Source organism: Lampetra planeri, chromosome 25 (assembly GCF_965212315.1).
Source record: "Lampetra planeri chromosome 25, kcLamPlan1.2.h2, whole genome shotgun sequence".
Lineage (NCBI taxonomy): Eukaryota > Metazoa > Chordata > Hyperoartia > Petromyzontiformes > Petromyzontidae > Lampetra > Lampetra planeri.
Genome location: NC_136131.1, coordinates 2,825,714 through 2,849,774, shown reverse-complemented (window position 1 = coordinate 2,849,774; position 24,061 = coordinate 2,825,714). Strand labels below are relative to the sequence as shown.

Genomic DNA, 24,061 nt, shown 5'->3' with positions numbered 1-24,061 from the left:
ACATTTCCACGTGACAAGTGGCCTCGTTACCAGGTCGCTTCTGAAAAAAGCCAATTAGTAAGGTTTGTCACGTAAACAAAACGTGGCGATTAGTTACTACGTCTGTATGGGATAGCGTGTTGCCCCCTCGCTTGAGTGCATTTTCTCCGGGTGCTGCTCCGGTTTCCTCCCACATGTAAGAACTCGTTAAATGGCCGATGACACCTGGGGCGACGCGGTGGTGAGATGTTAACTACCTCGCCCGGTATGCAGGAGGCCGTGGATTCCACCCCGACCCTGACACCTGTACATTTGAAGTTTGAATGTTCTTTCCGTGGTCACGTGTATTTTTCTCCGGGTCCTCCAATTTTTCCCTCCACATTAAGAAACACGCGTTTAGAGTATATGGCTGCAATACATTTCTACACGATAAGCCACTTTGTTGAGCTATAATTTCTTGTCAGGTCACTTCTGAAAAGGAGATAGTTAACTCAGTGGGCCTTACCTGGTAAAATAAAAAAAAGTTTACGTTTTAGTTTAGCATTGGCAGTGGTGCAAACACGCAATGAAACAACTCAACCAACCCGTGAAAAAACAATAAACTGAATAACCGCGTGACGTTATTAAAACATACAGACTAAGCAACGTTTTGAAAAATGGCCCTTATTTATAGCAGAAAGATAGGGTGGATAAGAGATGGAGACTGCTCTATACACCATGGGCCATGATTAGAATTACAGTTTAATTTATTTCCTGATGAATAACAGATATTGAGGAAGAGACAACCCCTTCAATAATCATATGGATTACTGAATAAGCCCAATTATATTAAAAGTAAAATTATAAACTGTTGCTCGCGAATTGCATTATGGGTAACCCTCTCACAGTGGGTTACCCATAATCAACTTTAGAAGTTATCGTTTCATTAGAGTCACAGAGGTCTAGAGCAGCGCGGTGGCCCTTCTACAGGGGAGTAGCGGAAAAGAAGAAGAACATTATACTGGTAGGAACCTCCTGGTTACACCAGCCCACAGGGGATTATTGTGTCCGTCCGTCGTGCATCCAAAAATGGAAGGGGTGGGGCTGGATGGAGAGGGGAGGGTGGGGAGGGTGGGGCTGGGTGGGGAGGGTGGGGCTGGGTGGGGGGGTGGGAGGGGTGGGGCTGGGTGGGGAGGAGCTGGTCACCCCGTGGTGCCCTTATAAAACTCAACGTTTAACCTACTCACGACGGCTTGTGCCCGCCCTCACAGTCGGCCATATTTGCGGAATACACCACGTCGCCGTTGACCCTGGCCATTGACCGATCAACCCAACGTTCCTACCAGCTCCCTCCGCAGAAATGTGTTTATATCCTCACAAAGGAAATGTTCAAATTAAAATATTTCGTAGCACGTGGCAGTCGGCGAAACAAGGTTGGGAGCCGCTGCTCTAAAGAAACTGATCAAATGGACTTTGCAAGTCAAAGGGACTTTCAAATGTTTGAAATTCCTGAAACTTACAAGAGGGGGGTAGATAAATGTCGTGGAGTTAATCTAAAACGTGTTTTTATTTTACTGTGTGCATGTGCGTGTTTTTTTGTCCTTGCTGTGTATTTTAATGGAGAAATCAAATGCCTTACGTAAACACACCTGTGCTCCGAAAGGACACCACGCGTGGATCTACAAAGAGATACGTTTATTTTAAGTGAAGGAGAGGCATTCATTCAGTGCTCTCAGCTGAATAGTATTCAGGTGAGATAAGAGGTGACCTTCTAAATAAGTGGTGGCCTGCAGAAACCAAGGGAAAATCAACGCTCTGGCTTGCCAGCACTCTCGCAAGTGACGCGTTGTTTACTCGGCGGCGTACAAGAGGAGTCAAAACGCAGAAAAACCTTGCGGATTATAGGATCCAATGTATGGGACCCCCCCCCCCCACATTACCACAGTAAAGAGGAGTTAATGCTGTATTGCCGTAACCCTATAGAAATGTAGCCCGTAATAAACATGAATATTACAATGCCTTTCTTTGGCAATTACAGTGCACTATCAAATCACCGCATGCTTGTAACCCTTTTTACCCACACCCACACACGCACAGAGATTCCAAAGCGGCATTCGTATTTGACATCTTTTCGTTTGTTTCCACGAAGCCCAAAGTGATTTTGTACTCTGGACTTAGTGATAACATTGCCAAGCACGCGGTTAAACAGCCATACAACTTTACAGTCACTAGGTGACAGTCATAAAACTGAATGTTTCTGTCAAGCTGCTTTGGCCATCGGTGCTGGTAGAAATATGTTTTAATGTTTTCCCACCCACCCCGTCTTCCTCCACTTTTTAAAGTATTCCCCCCCTCACCTTCCCCCTTCCCCATCTAAAAGTACAAACACCCCGCTCGCTGTCCCAAATCTCCCCCCCCCCCGTCGCCCATCCACCCCTTCCTCGGAACTCAGGAGCACGTTGTGTGGGACTTCTGTCCGCCGGGTTTCTGTAATCCCCTCCCTCCGTCGCGGATTGTGATCCGTACCGGGCTCCTACTGAAATACCATAAAAACAATATTTTTTTACGTGAATGTAATGTTTGTTTTCGCGAATATTGGCGACTTTTACCACCAGGTGGCAGAGCCATGAAACTGACCATTTCCGTCAAGCTGTTTTGGTGATCGATGACAGTAGAAATATTTTTCAATGTCCCCCCCCACGCCCCTGCTCCCTCCGGTTTCTTTCTTAAGTTTTTATTTTCCCCCCTTTCCCCACCCGTTGGGGCAGCAGCGAGCCCAATCTCCCCCCAACGCCTTCGTCTCAACTCAGGCAGTGCCGGATTATCCCAGTAGCAAAAGTAGCTGCATATGCTACTTTTGCTACTGGGGCCCCGCGCTAAATGCTTTCAAGCTATCAATTCCGGTTCAGTGATTCTGCACTTGCTCTATTACTATAGTACTATACCGCCTTCAACTTGTATGGACCACTGGGTGTTTAAGGTTAGCGATTTGTCGTATTATCTGGCTGTATAGCAAATTAAAAAATACAATTACTTTACTATGCAAGTTAAAAATGTATGTTTTTAATATTTATCTGTTTTTTATTTATTTAGGGCCCCTTTATAACATATGTTACAGGCCCCGCACTTAGCTTAATCCGGCACTGAACTCAGGAGCAAAGCGTTTGGGACTTCTGTCTGCGGAGTTTCTGTAACCCCCTTCACCCCGCTACATCGAGGATTGTGCTATATACAGGGGTCCTACTGAAATATATTTATATTTTATAAAGTGGATGTAATGTTTGTATTCACGAATATTAGCGACTTTATTCACCATTAGTGGGCACGTCTAACATTTGCCACTGCGCAAAACATTGTGACATGTCATCCGTGAATGAGATGGGTATTCAAGTAAAATTCTTGCAAGGTAGGTAGAACTCAAAATGGGAGGGTATGGTGACATGGTGTTGTTTAGCCATTCGATGAAGTGTTATTTAACAATGGTGTGGATTACTGCAGTTGTGTTACTTAAAAAAAAGTAGAATGGAATGTTGATATCAAAGCTTCAAAATTGGGCTACAACTTCTAAATGAAGTATAAATCAACGCTAAATATGCGACTCAAAACAACCGTGTGCATGGCTGTCCGTGGGACGCAAGTTGGAGAGTATCATAGCTGAGGCGTCATTTAGGTCTGAGTGCAAGGGGACTGAAGAAGAACTGCAGTCATGAGAAAACAAGCATTACAAGAAAAAACATCATAACGGAAACATGCATATGAACGTATTGGCGGTACACCGTTGCTGCTGCTGGTGCGTCAAAATCAGTTCTCGTGACGTCGATGCAGTCGGAAGACGAACATCACGAGCGGCTGAACACGAAGCTTCACAGTCCGTTGCCGTATAGCAGCACCCAGCCTGGTGACGATTGGCCACTCCGTGTTCCAAAGGCAGATTTGACTCCTCGTGACCGAGACTTGGTCAGACGGCTCCTGGATTCAACGGAACCAAATCAACGGTCAATGTTGACCTTTTTTATTATCAAGTCTCAGTAGACTGAATAAACCTTAGAATGGTGTAAAACTTGTCGACAAGGTCAATTAAAGTCCAAATGTGAATTATTGTTGTTTTTGGGCAAGCTAATGGGTCCCCATAGCATAACGGTGAGTCCTCTACATATGTGGGGCTCTTAGAGGCGAATGGCAGCAGTGAATAATAATGTAGTGTACTGATGGCTCCTAATGAAAACGAATCCGGTCTGCTTTTGTGTCTCAGTTACACCACAGCCTGTTGGGATGGCCACTTTTGTTTCAACTGTTTAAGTTGGTGGTCGAAATGACAAAATGGCCACACGTCCAGTTATTTCAACTTTACCGCATCGAAGAAGCAAACGAAACCTCCTCCTTTGCTTCGCCGCATCTGATGGCACAATCTGTGCCGACTAAGTCGACCTCAACCTTAGACATGTCATTGGCAGCAGCTGTTGAGTCAAAGTGGAGCAGATGCTGACTGGAAACCATTTAGTTGTGCTCCGGACTTGAAACTGACCACATTACGTATCGTCTCACCTTTAAAGCCGCCAACAAACTCATTGAAACATAAACGAACGCATACACTCTTCATCCATAATAGAGTTTTTTTGGGGTTAGATCGCGTACAGATAAACGTCTCAATTTAACACGTAGACTTTCGCGACCAATATTATTCATAATATAGGTTTTTGGGTCAGATCGCGTTATTTATAAATGTGTCGTAACCCTTCACCACGCAACACGGCCAAACAGTAAAAATGTGTCACGTTTTCAAAGGACAAATTAATTGACTTCTTTAGCCCACCGGTGTGCTGAAGAGAGAATCAACAGCATTTAAAAATTTGAGTACGACGTTTCGCTGATAATTACAATCAGCTTCATCGGGCAAGAATGGTGAAGCTTAATACCAGAAGCAACAGGAGAGCTTCACCATTCTTGCCCGATGAAGCTCATAGTAATTACCAGCGACACGCCGTACTCAAATTTTAAAATGCTGTTGATGCTCTCTTCAGCACACCGGTGGGCTAAAGAAGTCAATTAATTCGTCCTTTGAAAACGTGACACATTTTTTACTGTTTGGCCGTGTCGGGTGGTGGAGGGTTACGACACATTTATAAATAACGCGATCTGACCCGAAAACCTATATTATGAATATAAACGTCTCGTTAAACCCGCCACCACCCGACACAGCCAATTCTTAAGGTTTGTCACGAAAGCAAAACGTGCCGATGTGTTAACAATACACTCTTGCTAACCACCTGCATCACTTCTGGCCCACACATGATGCCCTTCTCCATCACAAACTTCTAACGATTTGGTGCGATCACCTAGCCGACTGCTCGCTCATTAATTCCATCTTTTTTTTTATACGAGACATTTACCAGCATGGCCTCCGCCATGAGGATATCTCTCTCGGCTTGTCGTGATCAACCCCTCGACATTCTTTCTTTCGCTCCCCATTCGATACTCTCCTCCTCCCTTGCGACACCCCAAGATGTTCTCAATCTAATAGAAAACTCCACAACAAAAACCTCTTTGGTCGTTCACCTACCAGCCATGGCCTTCAAGGATTGAGTTCAAAAATTAACAATAATGGGGTCCCATACTGCTAATGTCTCTTTCTATTTTTGGTCTTTTCCCTCTGCCACTTACAGTAATACAAGTGGCACCTCGAGTCAAGAAACCTGGCTCTGACCCTTAAATACTAAGAACATTACTGACCTGTTATCTTATCTTTATTTATTTATCAAGCCCCTAAGCTCAAGGCGCATTGCACAATTAAGTGATATAGATGTCAAGGGTGTGAAAGGGCCGAGGAATGAGTGACCATAAGTGAGGGCATATACAAGTAAAAACGATCAACTATTTTTTGTTTATTTTACCAGGTAAGGCCCAACTGAGCTATGTAGCTCTTTTTCAGAAGCGACCTGGCCACAAATGATAGCTCAACGAAGTGGCTTATCACGTGGAAATTTATAGCAGCCAAACACTCTAAACGCACGTTGATTCGGAGGACCCGGAGAAAAATCCACGCGACCACGGGGAGAATATGAAACCTCTACATATACCGGCATCGTGATCGAAACCCACGACCTTCTGTCGACCGGCGAGGTAGTTAACATCTCTCCACCGTGGCGAGATGTTCATATGGGGTGACGAAAGGGCGGGGGCGTGGGAAGGGGACGGGATGGAGTGGAGGGGCGAGGGAGAGGTAGACATGGGCAATGGGGAAGAGGCAGGGCCGGATTAAGGCACGGGGCTTTCGGGGCTGCAGCCCAGGGAACTCCGCCAGCTGGAGAACCTCCAGAGATTATTTCATTTGTGAATGCTGAATTTTATTTGTTGTTAGCCTTGTAAGAACACTTTTTCTTTAACTTTGTTTTCCTTTTGAAAATATTACTGGGGGCCTCACAGTACCTGTAGCCCAGGGGCCTACACAATCTTAATCCGGCCCTGGGAAGGGGTTATGTTATCAGAGAGGAACAAAAGGAGGTTGACACCAGCGATGGTTGACACCAACGTACCAAACGTATCAACATCTCCAAACTCCACGAATGCCAGAATCACGAATCGCATCACATCACACCCCGATCTCTCCGACCCCTTCAGTCTGTCTACCGCCCAGCTCGACTCTACCGAGGCTGCGCTAGTCAAGATCGTTGACGACATCCTCGCCCCTATCGCCTCTGCTTCTTCCACCGTTGCTCGACACATTTGCCGCCTGTTGACACGGTCAAGCCACAATATTTTATTCGAATTTCCTAGAATCCGACCTATTTCTCTATCGTTGCCTCAGCTCTCCATTGGCTCAATTTGCATCACTCTGACAAAATGTCCTCCGTCAAGGTTGGCAGGCCCTCAACACTCAGTCGTCATATCCACTGCAGGTGTCCCCCTCAGAGAATCAGTCCTGGGCCCTTTTATTTTTTGTCGTCCACATCTCCCCACTTGGTCGCCTCATCGATAGTCATAGCTCAACTCTAACCTCCGATCATGCCCTGTCGATCTTAACTGATTGTACCTCAGCCTTACAGCACAAGGTTTTGGTTAAATCACCTCTTCATAATCAACGTTTTTGGGTTAGATCGCGTTATTTATAAATGTGTCGTAACCCTCCACCACCCGACACGGCCAATCAGCAAAAAAGTGTCACGTTGACAAAAGACAAATAGTTCACTACTTTAGCCCACCGGTGTGTTGAAGCGTGAAACCACAACATTTACAAAAAAAAATAATTGAATAACATTGGTCGCGAAAGCCTACGCATTAAAATCACCTCTTGTTTCACCCTCAGAATATTCCCATCACAGGTTCCACTGTCAGTCTTTCAAATCTTCTGAAAATCTTTGGTATGACCTTCGGACTCACATTCTCACTGGACAACAACATCCCGCACCTTCGATTTTTCCTCCCCCCACCTCCCCGCACCTCCGATTAGCACGGTTCACGACGTGCGGTGCCAAAGACGTGTCGACACGCGTACAATGAAGTCACGCATTCCCCAATTCTCAAGGCCTCGTGGCACATCCGCCCAATGTTCACAGCAAATGTTCTGACTTGTAGCATTGCAGACACTCGCCTTGATTATTGCATCATCATCTTCATCATCATCCTTACTTGGGAATAAAAAAACCCACCTAACTACAGTGGCTCCAAAGTACGGCAGATCCAAAGCAGCCTGTCTTGTGCTGCCCTCGGCATTAGGCAGGGCCAGACGGCTTCCATGGCTGAGCTACAAACTTAGTATTGGCTCCCCATAAAATCACGGATAGGGGTACAAAACAGCTATCCGGTACCACAGAGCTTTCTTTCAGTGTCTCCTGCCAGACATCTCCACCCTTCTCACTCAACCGACCACGGCAAAGCGCCACGTCGTACGCAGCACGTCTAAAACAGGCCGCTCATCGTGCACAGATCCAGCGCCGTCCTGGCCGAGCGGCGCTTCTCCGTAGCTGCACCGATCATCTGCCGCTCTCTCCCGCTGCACACACGCGCAGCAGCAGCAGTCAAGCACCAACCAGCGTCAAGCAGCAGCTCAAGGCTCTCACCTGGTTCAGGCACTCACCTGTCCAGGATCTCACCTGTTTCACCTGCTCAAGATCTCACCTGGTGCAGGCTCTCATCTGATTGAGGCTCTCACCTAGTTCAGGCTATCACCTGGTTCAGGCTCTCACCTGTTCAGACTCTTACCTGGTCCAGGCTCTCACCTGGTTCAGGCGTTCACCTGGTTCAGCCTCTCACCTCTTCAACCTGGCATTTGAGGGACTTTGACCTCTGCCTCTGCGCCTCCAAGTTCTCTATCTAACAAATGCATTTGATTCATGAATTATGCGCGTGAATTGTTTATTTTTACATTATTATTTTGCGTTTGGTGGTATGGATAAGGTCCAGGGAATGTGTACACGCAGTGCACATCTTTGTGTGTGTAGTAGTAGTATAGATGTAGTCAAAAGAGATCAAGGAAAATATAGCCGCACAAACACTCACAAAACGATTGCCGCATGTATCTCTTGGTTCTTTCGGTAAAGTCACGTAGATAGCAAATAAAAATAAAATAAAAAACCACGACGTTTCGATCGCAACACAAGTGGTCTTATTTTTATTGTCTATCCACGTGACTTTACTGAAAGAACCAGGACTATGAATTCCTGCAGTCACGAAAGTTTTAAGTCAAGATTGACGCATGTGTTGCACTATTGTCACGTTAGGTGTGAACGGCGACAACGTTGGTTACAGGTCAAGCACAAACGTGTGTCAGCGCGTTATTATTACTCTATCACCATAGCAATGGGTAGTTACAATGAAATATGAATGGGTGAAAAGCTATGACATCTTCAATCACAGCCACAATAATCACACCAAGAATGAATTTTAGTTGCATAGGCTGAATGACATTTGATATTTATAATTAAATACTAACCAACAATGACCATCGTGGTAAAGTATGGTCAAGCATATTCTTTGGGTCTTTCGGTAAAGTCACGAAGATATGGTCAAAAAATATAACAAAAAACTACGACGTTTCGATCGCAACACATCGTAGTTTTTTTGTTATATTTTGACGTAACTTTTACCGGACGGCCCAAATAATATGACAGTATAGCTCTTGTTCTTATAGTGTCAGGACTAGCAATTTGAGTCAATGATCTTTACAGTATACATTTTTTTATTTTATGATGTGAGACGTTAAACAATGTTTTATTTTATCCAGACGGCAATCATGACTGATCTAATGTGTCCTTGTGTTTGTGCGCTTGTGTGTGTGCAGGCGTTATTTATTTATTTTGTACTATAGCTTGAAACTTGAAGAATTACAAAGATGTCTGGTGTCCTCGACTCGTACTGTGGCTCAGAGTTTTGGGTAAGTACCGATGATAATATTACTACTTTTATTTTTGCGTTTAGCAATATGTTCAGGAGCTAAATAGCAAAGTTTTGAGGTCTGCTAGCCACGAGAGGGCTTTCGTAGGAAGTTCGTGTCGTTTTGCCGTTTCTCCGTTGAAGGAGCGTAGACTGCAGTGGTTTTCTATATAGTCAATGTTATTAGAATTCAGTAAGGGTGCTAACAAAGTAATGTTTTAGATCAATACTGTACATTGCATTAAAAGGGTGCTTAGCACCCATAGAAGACATTTTTTTCAATATAATCTACTGGAAAAACGTTCTGATTGTGGAATATTTATTTAAAGAAAAACGCTTGTTTACAGGTTGTACAACATAATCAAGTCTACCAAAATTAATTGAAAACTCTTGCAACCAGAAAGAATATTTGTGCAAAGACAAAATTGCCCTCAATATAGAGACAGCAGAAGGCTGCATGCAGAGATTTGTTACATGGTGGGGCCAATGCCCTTGTTTGTGGATAAAGTTAGATTTTAAATATTGGGCGTAATTTAATTTTCTTCCAATTTTCAACAGACGCTTTGGTTGTCATCATGAAGTTGCTCGTATTGCCTGGACTACCGGCAAACACTCAATATTTCCACCTTGATCACCATTTATATGTGTAGGAACCCACATTGGTTTTTGGGAGTCCGCAACGTCTGATCTCAAAATGCAGCTCAACAGCTGACAGCCGTAGCCGATTGTGTATTGCCATGTTAATAGACAGGTTATTTATCTATAAAATATCATGACACACCATTTTAATGGATAAAGTCTCATTTGAACGTCTGCCAGTGGCAAATAGACAATCCTGAAAATTACTCATTCACCATGATGTGTGACCGCTGTTACTTCCAACAGCATTTTTTTACAAAAAGGATGTGTAATCATAATCACTCAGTCTTTTAACAAGAATAACAACAACACCAACAATATTATACGATGGCCTTTATGTTGACAAGTTAGGAGAAACAATACTGCACAAGCTGCAGTTTAATGATTACCAAGACTAAGTGTCAGGGTCCAAATTTACTCACAAATTACCCAATCAGGATCACCTGCATAGCAATGATCGCTCTCTTCCTAAGCAGACAAATGTCCCAGGGTCACTCTTGCAAATGAAACTAAACTGGTCTTTTGAGTTTTTACTTGGTTAAACAATTATGAACTTAAGGTGCAGGCAATATAGACAATAAAAAAATGAAGAGCCTCATTCATAAGTTGGTAGAAATCCAAGATTTTCTGTTACAAAATTGACAAATCATCTGATAAGTATTGGCAGCAATCCGGCCTTTTATCAACACACACACATCATATCCTGAGTGTAGAATTAACAATACCAATTTTCACGAGTTCTCCATTGTCATCGCCCTTGTGGGTAATGAATTACAGAACAGGTGGCGATAGACGCTGGCATTGAAGAAGTGAGCGCCCCACAATTGGTAATGTGCGGTGGCGGCAGGTCTTTTTGGATCACGCATGGGCGTAAGCCACGTTGACTTTGTGAAACACAAGCTGCCCACGTGAAACAGTAAGAGCCCGCAGGAGACAGCAGCTGGAAGACCAAGTGGGTGGTCGGCAAACCTGCGGCTTGCGTCCTCTTTGAGGGACCGCTTTCTCGTGACGTTATTTATTAAGGACCACCGCCGCCTCGTATCAGCCAGCGGCCATTGTGCTGCTCTTGAAATATTGGCATATCGAGGAGGGCCGTTCTTTTTCGAATTCGGCCAACAACAAAAACAAAACCTCAATAGGATGGAAATAATAAAAGAATACAAATAAAACATGATTAAATAATTCTCGCGACGTTTCGGCCACAACGCAAGCAGCCATCCTCAGGTGGAGAACAGGTCTGTCGAGAAGACACCTGACGACGGCTGCTTGCGTTGTGGCCGAAACGTCGTGAGAATTATTTTATTATGTTTATTTTTATTATTTTATTATTTCCATTCTAAGTGACTTTACCGAAAGAACCAAGAAGATGAATCCCTGCAGTCACGAAAGCTTTAAATCGAAATTTAAAACCTCAATATTTCAAGAGCCTCCACACACGGTGAATACGAGACGGCGGTGAGTCCATAATGAACAACGGTCACGAAGCAGTTCCTTTAAGAGCCGCGTGCCACTCGGGAGCCTGCGGGTTGCCGACCCCTGCCCTCGATGCATTGGGCACTTGCTAAACAAAGACACACCTCGTGTACACACTGTCAGCATATCTAATGCAATGTTGTCATGCTGTTATCGTGCTGATAAACATTGTAGCAAATTACCAAAAAAATGCTAACGGAGGTTGGATTTTAACCCACAGACCTCGTGACTGCCGATCGCTTTTGGCGAGGTTTGAGTATTGCATTCTGTGCTAATCGTGAGCCCTGGGGTGTCTTATCACAGCACAGGATTCTTGTTATATTAAAAATATTAACTTACATTTCATAGTGGAGACCTACACATGACACAGCATGTGATACTGTGTTGTAACGTGTCTGTGTTGCATAAAAGCTTTGGCAGAGCGAATAACGCTGAAACTAACATTGCTCCCAGTCACATGGAGCCGTTGATGCAGTAAAATATATTTGTAATGTACAATAACACATCAAGTGTTAATACTTTTATCAGTTTTACATGGAATATTGTCAGGCTGATAAACACTGCAAAAAATTAGGAAGTAAAACAAATAATGGTTTATTAAGTGAAAACATAACGGAGGTTCGATTTGAAACCGTGACCTCTTGACTGCTGCCTGCTTGTGGCGAGGGTGAGTATTGCAATCTGTGGGTATCGCGACCCCTGTGGTGTCTTTCCGCATTGCAGGATTACTGTGAAATATAGATAACTGTTACTGTCGGCAACCTTTAAAAGAAGAAGAGCAATTTTTTGTTGTCTTTGACCAAAATGGTTCGAGAGCCTCCGTCACTCGCAGAGATACTTCTACACGACAAACACATCTGACTTATCTCATCATCATTAGCCCTCCTTTGCCAGTACCAAAATATAACAATAGGGGTTTTCCCCTTTTTTCTGGCAACAAAACTTAAACCTTTTTTTACGAGGATTCATGTCACTGCATTAACCACAATACCTGCAGTCAGATGCAAACAAAAACACACACGATGATAATATATGCATTGTCCTTGAAACTGATTGGTCCACACCAAGGGACGGCTTTCTTTTGAGCCTCGACCCAATTGGTGCTCGACCAGAGGACGCCAAAAGGCTCAAAGACAATGCCACTATCAAAGTAATGAGGGCTCGGGGTGAGCATCTACATAATCTTTATTTCCGTTACACCAACTCCAGCCTCCTCTCTCACGATCACGTTGCCGTACAGCCCGGCCAAGACACAACCCTGACCACGTTGCACCGACGGCGTCGACCCAGACAGCCAACAACTGTCCAGCCGCACAATTATCGGGCGAAGGCGGCAGCGACGACGAGAACCGGCAGCCTGGAGCTCTCGCTCTCCACTGCTTTTATTCTTCTCGGCGCGGCCTGGCTCCGCCCTGGACGCGCCTCCCTTCTAGAACCCACTAGCGGGTTCCAGGGGCCTCCCGATGAGGTCTTCCGTGACCCTTGCCCCAGTTCCTCCGCCCTGCCGGCACACAGCCGTGTATATGCTGGACGGCAGCGTGTGCGCTAACTGTCCTCTGCAGTTGCTACTGTTGGACAGCAGTCGGCGCTGTGTCACTACAGATGTATGAATAATGACCATCAATATTTTAACCAATTGTCCATTTTGTGAGATATGTCCTAACTGGCTGGTAACTGCAAGCGAATACAAACAAACAACAACGGACGCTCTGTATGCGTGATGTAAATTGTTTGAGCTCGCTGGTTACTCTTGGAAACCGCATTTTTTAAGATCAATGAGTTTAGAAATGTCTTTTATATTGTTTTAGATTGCCATATTGTATCGTAGTTATTTTATCTTGGCAGATTTATACGAAATTATTATTCACCAATGATGCTCACGTATGATATAATATCACACATTCATAAATCACCTCGCGTACCCCTGGGACTTTGCCAATAACCCCCCAGAGGTCTGTTTACCCACCCTCCGCCGGTTGAGAGCCACCACTCTTTGTTATAGGCGTTCTGCGTCAGTACCAGATGTTATAAAGCGCATCATCTTTAGTCACGATCATGGTCTACCCTTGTATATTGTATGATTAAGTTTTTATTTTATTTCACCAATGCTTTCGCAGAACGACTCTTACCTGGAGCGGTCGCAGCCCGACCTGCCGGTGTGCTTCGAGCAGACGGTGCTCGTCTGGGTGCCGCTGGGGTTCCTGTGGATCTGCGCCCCCTTCCTGTTGAGCCACCTCTTCCGGCACCCGTCCAAACGTTTGCCCGTTTCGGGAAAGTACGCTGCCAAGCAGGTGGGCCAAGCGGGCGTTCGCTCGATCGTTCGGTCCGTTCTGTTATCACGCCGCGTGTTTTCACAACGCGAATGGGATATCACGCGATGATGAACGTATCAGGGAACGCATTTTTGTTATAACGAGCATGCAAATTGGATATAACGCGAGCGAGTGAACGGAGCTACGTTGTGCGAGTAGGAATAAGTGGTTGTGCGGATGCCTCGGCATAGCATCGCACAAGGCGGGATGCTGCTGGATGCTCTAAGATGCTATGCACGTGCCTCAGTCTTTGTTTGGCCAGCATACAAATATTATGTGTTATCGCAGACTGTGCTTTTACCCAATAATATATTGTTTATTATAACGTGATTTTCCCATAGCGCGATGTTCTTCAGGAACGCAACTACCGCGTTATAGGAGAACAAACTGGATTAAAATTTACGACTCTCCGTTTCGCTCAGATGACCGCATTACCTGTGTTCCAGGTGGTGCAAAGACACGTACTATACTAAACAATTTTTTTTATCTAACCAAATAAGGTCCACTGAACTATATAGCTCTTTTTCAGAAGCGACCTTGCCAAAAATGATAGCCCAACAAAGTGGCTTATCATGTGGAAGTTAATAGCAGTCAAATCCTCTAAACGCACGTTTCTAAATATGGAGGGAAAACCCGCCTGGCATGCAGGAGGTCGTGGGTTCGACCCCCACCCTGACACCTGTATATTTGGAGTTTGCATGTTCTCCCCGTGGTCGCGTGGATTTTTTTCCAGGTCCTCCGATTTTTCCCTCCACATTGATAATCATGTGCTTCGAGTATTTGGCTGCTATACATTTCTACATGCTAATAAGCTACTTCGTTGCGCTATCATTACATGTAGCCAGGTCGATTCTGAATAAGAGCTACATATTCTTAGTTCTTTCGGTAAAGTTACGTAGAAGGGAAATAATAAAATAATAATACAACTATTATTTCCCTTCTACGTGACTTTACCGAAAGAACCAATAATATGAATCCCTGCAGTCACGAAAGCTTTAAATCAAGAGCTATATAGCTCAGTGTGCCTTACCTGGTAAAATACAAATTAGTTTATAGTTTTAACCACATCAGAACATCAACAGGCAGCTGCGTGCATCTCCTTCATGAATGGAAAATTAAAGACACGGGCCACAGTGCGATTGTGGGCGTGCAACCAAACTACGGACCATATCGTAAACCGCGTGTAGACTGCGCTCCTTCAACGGAGGAAGAGCAATGCTCTGCAAACTCTCTTTTGAAGCCCTCTTGTGTCTAGCTGACCTCGACACTGCCATTTTGGCTCCTAACATGCTGCCATACACAATGGGAGAACAGAAACATACATTTGCTGAGCCAGATTTATCAATCCGCCCTAGTTGTTTTTCTTTCTCAATCTCTGGTCCTCGCCGTCGTTATATATCATTCGATATTGCGCCTCGCACAAGGCGCCGTGCAATGGCAGTAGACAATGTGCGCACGCAGAATATATATCCATAATGCGAGAACCTTCACAGTTCATTCATGCAAGAGTCTACGGGCCCAGCTGCTCGCTTGCGCTGATCGACCAGCTGCCCCACGAATGCATGAAGGATTGCATCCATGTTAAATAGGTCCCCCCGTGATGTTTGTGTTGAGCAACCTACAATTGCGTAATGGCGTATGGCTTACTTATGAGTGCCAACAGGCACAAAACACGGGGTTGTGTTGTTTTGTGTCGAAAAGGATGGTGATGTCAGGGGTTGTTGTCCTTCCCCCGCACCTCTGATTAGCACGGTTCGCTACGAACGGTGCGAAAAAAGTTCAACATACATACGTGCATATGTTGGCCAAAATGTTTACAAACAATAACTTTAATGGCTATGCTGTTCACAGCGACGTTATTAGTTAATAATTTCGTGTAATGTACTTCATGAGGGATGCGCTGTTCGGATCAATTGAGATCCCATCACATTGTGCTTTGAACCCAATTCGGAGTTGGTGTGATTCGACGCAGCGATTGCACAGGTCTGATTGCTCAATCCGGATTAGCAATTGGTTGATACTTAGTTTATTTTGGATTTGATCGTCATGTAGGTACTATGTGAATTGTTGAACTATAACCCTCGACCATCTGACAGAGCCGATTAAATCGAGTTGTCACGTAGCCAAATACGCCAATTCATTTGGTTTGTCAGTGCAGCTGGAGGAATGCTGAGCGATATTGTCAAAAGTATTTGCTCGCTTTTAACATTCTGCCGGTTGTGCTGTAAAATCCAAGTAAATTGCCATGTTTACCCCACGTGACAATATGATTTGATCAGCTCGAGAGGATTGTGGAGGGTTTTAGTAAAAAAGAAAACTGACATTATACACAAAACGACGATTGAACCGAAAATAAATCGTAATCATATTGGTCGTGAAAGCCGGCACATTATATCAGGTTGACCCATCATGGAGAACAAATGTATTCAGTAACCATTTTAGTGCTGACTCATTTCCAGTTATCTCCAACCCACGATGACCTCGACCTGGCTAATCATGGCCCCACATGGCGTCGTTTATTTAGCAGTGGGGCCACCTTCGTAATTTCGTGAATGAAATAAAATAAAACCAAAACCAATCAGGCAATTATATTTCATAATTTAAACACAAGGTGACATGGTTACGGTACAATAATTGTATCAAATACAATTAAATAAAAAAAATACAAATGCCATCTGTTAGCGATCGTTTTTTATTAAGTTTTCACCAATTGTTTCCAAAATGTCTAAACTTGTGGCGGTGGTGGCGAGCGGTGGCACAGCGGTTAGCGCGCTGCGCTATGAACGCAACGAGTCGAGTTCGATTCCCTCTCACGGCCAATGCCAGTGACGATTATCTGAAGCGGTCATGGGCCTCCCCTCGGTCAACTCAGCCTCAAATGAGTACCTGTTGAGGCGTGTAAACATCGCCGGCAGGGAGACAAAAGCGGTCGGGCGTGGTATTGGCCACCCACCCCCACGTGTGCCGTGCCGGCCTTCGTAGGCGCTACTCGCTAACAGCACTTGCCCCAACAGTCTGGTTATGCTATACGGGGGATCTTTGTCTTTTGCGTGCGTGTAGTCGGCGATGTCGTGGTGAGCACACCGCATTGCGAACTCAGACACCCGAGTTTGATTACCGCTCCCGACCGACGGCAGTGGCGAATACTTTTAACCGGTCTTGGGCCTCCCCTATCGTTGACTCAGCCTTAAATGAAAACCTGGTGCTGTGTGTAAACATCAATAATTGTGGGGAGACAAAGGCAGCCGGGCGTGGGGAGGTGGCCACTCCGCTCCCTCGTGTGCCGTGCCGGTCTTCACGGCTGCTTTCCAGGAGCGCCTGCCCCGAGGTTTCTGGTCGAGGCTGCGACGGGAGGTGGTGACCTTTGTGTTCTCTGTCTTTCGTGCGTGGCGCGAGCAGGCGTTCACAGCGCTGCTGTTGGCCACGGCAGTGGCCAGGTTGGCTGTCACGATCGCTGAAGACTCCGGATCGACAGCCGCGGCCACCAACCCCGTCGTCCTCTATGTCAACCCCTCGTTGTATATTGCCACATGGGTAAGGATGTCGCGATACGAAGCATTCGCCCCCGTCCCTCCCCGCCCTAGTGAATCCCAAGGCCAAGGGCTTGCGATACTAAATCACCTTTCGTCAGCAGTCTCAAACATGGGTCTCGATGTGAATATTTAAGATTTGCTATGATCACATCCTGCCAAGCTACTATTGGCTACTTCCATCGTGGGAATCGCCAGGGGCGGTGGTGGCTATTCTGCACGTGGCTGTCAGCAATCCAGCACCATGGAGGCAGCAGCGAGTGTTGGTGGACCGCACAAATGTTGTGAAACTCCCTTCCTGTGGGCGTTGAGGAGGGGGCCTACCATGGCTGATTTGCCAGGAGAATGCGTTACGGCAAAATGTTGGACTCTGCCCGTTCCATCTGTATGGGATAGAGTGTTTCCCCCTCGCACGCGTGGGTTTACCCCGGGTGCTCCGGTTTCCTCCCACATGTCAACACTAATTTATTAGCTGATAAGACCTTCATAAATAGAGGACTGCAGAGCTTGAGAAATTGTTGGCGCTGGCTCATTGCATTGAGAATGAGCAAATACTGTGTGCATTATGAGTTTCAATTATATATTTATATCTAAACGGGAGGATCTGATTGTAAATGTATTTGAAACTGGGAACCCTGTTCCTTTAAGCAACGTGCCTTTCAATCTCACCTTTTTTTTCACCGGGTCTTAAATCCTATCAGGATACCGTGGGTTAGTTGTCAAACAACAGGTGACGCATTCGGCCGCAAGGGATGTATAGCTTGTACCGTGCCGGCCTTCATAGGTGCTACTCGCTCACAGCACTTGCCCCAAAACTCTGTCTCTTGGAGGGCTTTGTGAAGCTGGGGTGCTATTTAATAATTCTCACGACGTTTCGGCTACAACGCAAGCAGACGGCTGCTTGCGTTGTAGCCGAGACGTCGTGAGAATTATTTTATTTTATTATGTTTTATTTTTATTATTTTATTACTTCCCTTCTACGTGACATTACCGAAAGAACCAAGAAGATGAATCCCTGCAGTCACGAAAGTTTTAAATCGAAATTTAAGGCAGTGGTCCTTAACCTGGGGTGCACCCACCCCCTGGGGGTGCCAGATGTCCCTTTCTGAGAACCAAAGGGGTTGCAGGCTGCAGTGACCCACTGATCGAGGGTTTAGCGAGTCCCCTGCACACACGGCGGGGTGGGAGAGGGGGACTTCAACCGTGCTCGCGAACAGCACTTGCCGCAACAGTCTGTCGAGGTTGTGCTTGTGTACGTTGAACTTCTTTCGCACCGTACATCGCCAACCGTGCTAATCGGAGGTGCGGCGGCAATGTGGGGGTGGTTGTGGTATCGTTGTCTTTGTATCCACAGCTGCTGGTGTTGCTGATCAACGAGAGCGGACGGCGAGCCGGGTTGAAGACGTCCGGCGTGCTCTTCCTCTTCTGGCTCTTCTCCGTGCTGTGCGAGATCCTTCCCTTCCAGACGCTCATCCGCAAAGCGATCGACGGCGTGAGTAGCGGCGGTGCCGTCGTCGTCTTCGTCAGCGAGCGTCGCGGTCTCCGCGTCTTTTAGAGGCCGACCGAAACTGAATTTCTGGTTTCGGCCGAAACCAAAACCAGACCGAAAGTTAAAAAGATTACTTTTGGCCGAAACCGAAGCTGAAACCGAAAGTTTAACTACACTTTCGGCCGAAACCGAAAGTTTAACTATACTTTCAGCCGAAACCGAAGCCGAAACCAAAAGTTTAACTATACTTTCAGCCGAAACCGAAAGTTTAACTACAGAAAGGTATATAACCGAAGTTACCGAAGAGGCCATTTGCCAACTTTCGGCGCCGAAACCGAAACCGAATTTCGGTTGGCCTCTAGCGCCTTTACAGTCGACATCGCGGCGAATAAAAGGAGCTGTCCAACGCGTTGAGGACTAGGCGCCGTCCACGTGTCAATCGCATAGCCGTCAACCCGTACGGTTCACCCCGTGTTCTTGTACAGGGAAATTGAGTTTTCAGGTCCATACGGCGCACAGACGTTTCAATGGTTGTTGTGTTTCTCCCTTGCGATGGCACTTTGTAGGATGAACGTTGAGGTTTATAAGGGCACGGGGCGACGAATACGTTTTGAATTGGTCTGTAATAAGGTAGGCACTGATCAGAGGTTGACAAGTATGTAATTCTCTTTTAAAGTGTAACTGATCAACTATGATGATTATTTTTCTGTTGTAATTATTATGTCACCGTAGCATCTGCGACCGGTCTCCTAGCGATCGTTGTGTACGTCCTCGCCCCGTCTTGATGCGCAAACTCCTGCAGCAAATTGCGCTCTCACTTCGGTTTGGCGGTCGACGTTCGGAGTGAGGACTGCGACCCCCCCCCCCTCAATGGAACAGCGCCACTCCCCGTGGTCACCCCCCTCCGCCACCCCCCCCTCTTCCCCGTGATCCGTGGTCCAAACAAATCACTGGAGACGCCAGTGTACGGCAGCCAAGAGCGGTTGATGAGAACGCTGTCACAGCAAGGGGTCACGCGCGTGATGAATGAATGAACATTGATTACTATTCACAGAGCTGGGCTCAAGATTCATAAAAACAAAACCCAAAATCGCGTACAACAAGTTGACTCATAATTATAATAATCACTGGTCAACAACAAAAAATGTATTTTTTTCTGGCCTGGACTTTTGCAGCTGTTTTAGACTAATTTCAGGGTGCTGATTCCAAATCTGATCTCAGATTTGCTCTATCACATCTCATTTTTATGCTATCGGCATACCCCATTTTCATTGATTTTACCTGAAATTAACTCTGTCACTTATGATTGCAAGTTGTTGCGAGTCAGTGAATGCTTTCGTGTTAAAATATGGTGCTGTATTTTTAGGATAGTGTGTTTATAACATAATTGTATGTAGATATCCACATTTATTTATTTATTATTTTTCTTCTGCCGTTTTTATTGAAAATGCAATATTTGATATCTCAAAAACCTGATGTGATAGACAAAAACTGATGCCAGATTTGGAATCAGCACCCCACAATTACCTTAAATCCGTTGGAATATCTTATGCCAGAAAAAGTGTTGACCAGTGTTATACAACGTGTAAAGCACCTGTCATCGAAGATCTCAAAGCATCGTACAAGACACAACACACACTCAGCATGACGCTGACTCAGGAAACTAAAACTAAGAATTGGTATATTAATGAAATTAAATACCACAAACTCATTTGCTCAATACATTGAAGGTTGAACAAAGGGCACTGCACGAATACAATGTAACACGGGCCATGGAAAATGTGCACGGGCTCGGGGAAATCGTGAGATCTCGTGGAAGAGATTTCCAGAGTCTGTGGGCCACATCGACCAACGCCTCTGTGCCCTGGGAACGCAGAGGAGATCTGCATGAGGCCTTGAGGGAACTCATGGGTGCAGCATGTCTCCGATGTAGGCTGGGGCAAGGTGGTTCAGAGCTTTGTTGGTTAGCAATAGGAATTCAATCCTGTGCAAAACTGGAAGCCAGTGCTGCGAGACTAATACATTGTTGGAGAGTTACAACTGTAGAAAAACACACATCACAGTGCATGCGCCTAGGGAGGTTATTGAAGGTGAGCTGGGATACTTTTTGGTTGACTTTAACTGGTAACTTGAACAAGTAAAGCAAAATATATTGAATTCTTTTTTTTGTATTTCTGAAAACATTTTACCTATAATTTTTTTTGTGTTTTCTATGAGAACATGGATGTTGTGACAATGTTCTTTTTGCTAATTTGGCGGGTCTGTTTCTCTGATGAGATTGCAACGAACCCAGTGACATGACACAGTGGCTCAATGTCAAACGCATTCATTACCCAGTAATCAAGCTGTCGTGGTTCATTACATCGTCATCATCATCATCATTACCGTTGTCAATGTGTGATGTTCATTCGTACTGACAGCCCTGGCTGTCTTGATCCTTCTCTGGAAACCACTCTGTAAATATATTCGACACCGAATTAATGTCCACTGCGCATGTTGTAGCATAAAGGTTGTATACACAACATTACGTGCTTGCTATTTGTGTGTGTTTGCGCGTCACTTGACACCCTGGACACCCCTGCACACGAGATGTTCCATCTCAAGGGATTAATCCAGGTCAAATATTTAAAACGTTTAAAAGACATGTGAATCAAGCCCGAATTGTCCGTCACGCGAGTGGTGACCTCAGTAGAGGCCTGATGTGAGCGTTGGTTGTCCACGCGCAATTGTGTGAACATTTCTCAGCTTGGGAAACTAATGTCCAGTATGAAAAAATAAGAATTGGTTTTACCCTTCCTGGCAATAAAACAATTGTTAAGATGTTCAAACACCAAATAAAAACCTTTTGCAAGGAATCCAGTCTGCATTAACCACACGTACTTGTGGTGAACATGCAATCAAGCATGCGCTGATAACATTTGTACTGTCTTTGAAACTGATTGGTCTACCACATAAACAACCTTCTTTAGGGCCTAGTCTCACCAGTGTCAGACCAGAGAACGCCAAAAGGCCACGTGCTGAGTCAACCTTCTGCCGCACATGGACCGCTACCAATGCGGGTGGCCTTTCAAATGTGAGATGCCGACGCGAGTTATGGTGTAAAGCATACGGGCATTCTACCAAAACGAATCATTATCATCGTTATTGTTGATATGAGCATGTTTATTATTATTTGTATGTTATTATTATTGACATGAGCATGTTTACCATTGTCTCCCCAGCACGGGGACGTAGCTCGCTTGAGCCTCTTCTACATCTCGTTCGGACTGCAGCTCAGCTGTCTCGTGATGTCTGGTTTCGCTGACCTGCCCAAGGACCACGGAGCGATCGACGATTCTGGCATGGTGAGTCACTCTCGCGAGTGTTACGAAGATCCCCACGGTTCATTCCATCGGTGTTGATGAGACATCCTTGAGCGAAAAAGAGGGCAACCGTCTGATGGAACGTGCATTCAGCATAGATTATAATTCCAAGCATTGTGAAATTTGCATAGAATTGTTAACGATATTTGTATAAATCACTGCCCTAATGTTGTTTCTAAAGTCACGTCGCATTAATAGTTGATGTTATTTAATGAAAACAAAAGTGAATGCCTTAAATGTCAATCAAAGCGATTGATTGTACCTTGCAGAAACCGAGTCCAGAAGAAAACGCCTCTTTCCTTAACCAGATCACGTTCACCTGGTTTGACAGGTGAGCAATTGGTTGTGCGCTCATCGCAATGCTCACCCGGCCTCTGCACCTCTTCCTCAGAAATTGATGGGGGACATTGAGGGAACAATGCTAAAAATAAGAATTTTGTTCATCAAAGACCTCAAAGCACCATACAAGACACAGTAGACGGTTTAAGACGTAATATGCTTTCGCGACCAATATCCATAATAAGTTTTTTTCGGGTTAGATCTCGTAAATATAAATGTGTTACTGAACCCGCCACCACCCAACACGATCGATTAGTAAGGTTTGTCACGTAAACACAACGTGGCGATTAGTTGCTACGTCTGTATGGGATAGTGTGTTGCCCCCTCGCCTGATTGCATTTTATCTGGGTGCTGCTCCGGTTTCCTCCCACATGTAAGAACTCGTTAAATGGCGATAACACCTGGGGCGACACGGTGGTGAGATGTTAACTATCTCGCCCGGTACGCAGGAGGCCGTGGATTCCACCCCGACCCTGACGCCTGTACATTTGGAGTTTGAATTATCTCCCCGTGGTCACATTTGAAAAAAATTAATTAAAATCTCTTACCGTGGATTTCACACCTGATGATGATTGCTTGTGTTGCATTCGAAACGTCATGAGAATTTTGTTTTGTTTTATATTTATATTATTTTATTATTTCCCTTCTACGTGACTTTACCGAAAGAACCAAGAATATAGTGGGCAAGCTTTTAAGAATCCTCCCGTCTCGGTCCGGAATCCTCAGCAGTTTAAATGGGTTCACTGCAGTTAGTCGATCGGCAGGTCGCGTGTGGTGGGGTAAAGTGTGGGTAACTCCCACCTCTTCAAAGACATCTGGCCCGCCGCGTGGAGTAGACCAACATGCCCTTTACCCTTTGTTTTGTGTAACCGAGTCCACCTGTGGCCTAGCATGGTGTACCGTGGGTACAAGAAGCCGCTGGAGGTGGAAGACCTCTGGGGGCTCAATGAGGAGGACACAGCCGAGCGGATATTCTCCGACTTCGACCGCAACTGGGAGCTGGAGCTGGAGCGGGCACGGAAGAAACAGCAGCGGGAGCTCGCCGCGTCGCCCTCCCTCGCCGCCAACGGCATGGGCAAGAGCACCGAGGCGCTGGCCATGGTGAGGAGGGGACTTGAGCAGGAGGCGCGTGCGTCGCAAGCTTCATCGATAACCAGCGGGGCCATCCGTCGATGACCCCGCAGGGCAGTGGCGTAGTAACAACATTATTGGGGACCCCCCCCCCCCAATATTTGATTTGTCTCGCACGGTTGCACATAGGAGATTATATATCGCGGCTGCTCTTGCCCGAATCACGTCATCGTCGTTACGCTCACGGTCTTGAGCATTTATCGCTGTCGGGGCACTCCGGCTTCGCAAAATTCAGCCACGACAGCTCTAATAGCAGTACCTCTTTTCAAAAACACGTTCCTTTAGAGTGGGCAGGTAGGAACTTGGTTGGACAGCGCATTCGTGCACGACAGAAAGCTCGCGGTCACATGACGCACTTCAACCAATCCGGGAGCATACTACATGTTTGGGAGGGGCTATGCACGACAGACAAATAATCCCTGGTGGGCAGTGTGGCACTGTTGTTCCTACCTGTATTAC

General features: G+C 45.6%; 1 protein-coding gene across 1 annotated transcript in view; it reads left to right on the top strand.

The window, feature by feature from the left end:
• LOC144727246 (ATP-binding cassette sub-family C member 2-like) overlaps positions 1 to 24,061 on the top strand; it is a 70,851-nt gene that overhangs the window by 3,658 nt on the left and 43,132 nt on the right. The window contains exons 2-8 of the mRNA XM_078605934.1: positions 9,236 to 9,328; positions 13,557 to 13,730; positions 17,151 to 17,285; positions 18,636 to 18,773; positions 21,992 to 22,114; positions 22,402 to 22,463; positions 23,362 to 23,572. Coding sequence (XP_078462060.1) covers positions 9,287 to 9,328; positions 13,557 to 13,730; positions 17,151 to 17,285; positions 18,636 to 18,773; positions 21,992 to 22,114; positions 22,402 to 22,463; positions 23,362 to 23,572 — 885 coding nt within the window. The 5' untranslated portion in view covers positions 9,236 to 9,286. The remainder of the gene's footprint in view (positions 1 to 9,235; positions 9,329 to 13,556; positions 13,731 to 17,150; positions 17,286 to 18,635; positions 18,774 to 21,991; positions 22,115 to 22,401; positions 22,464 to 23,361; positions 23,573 to 24,061) is intronic.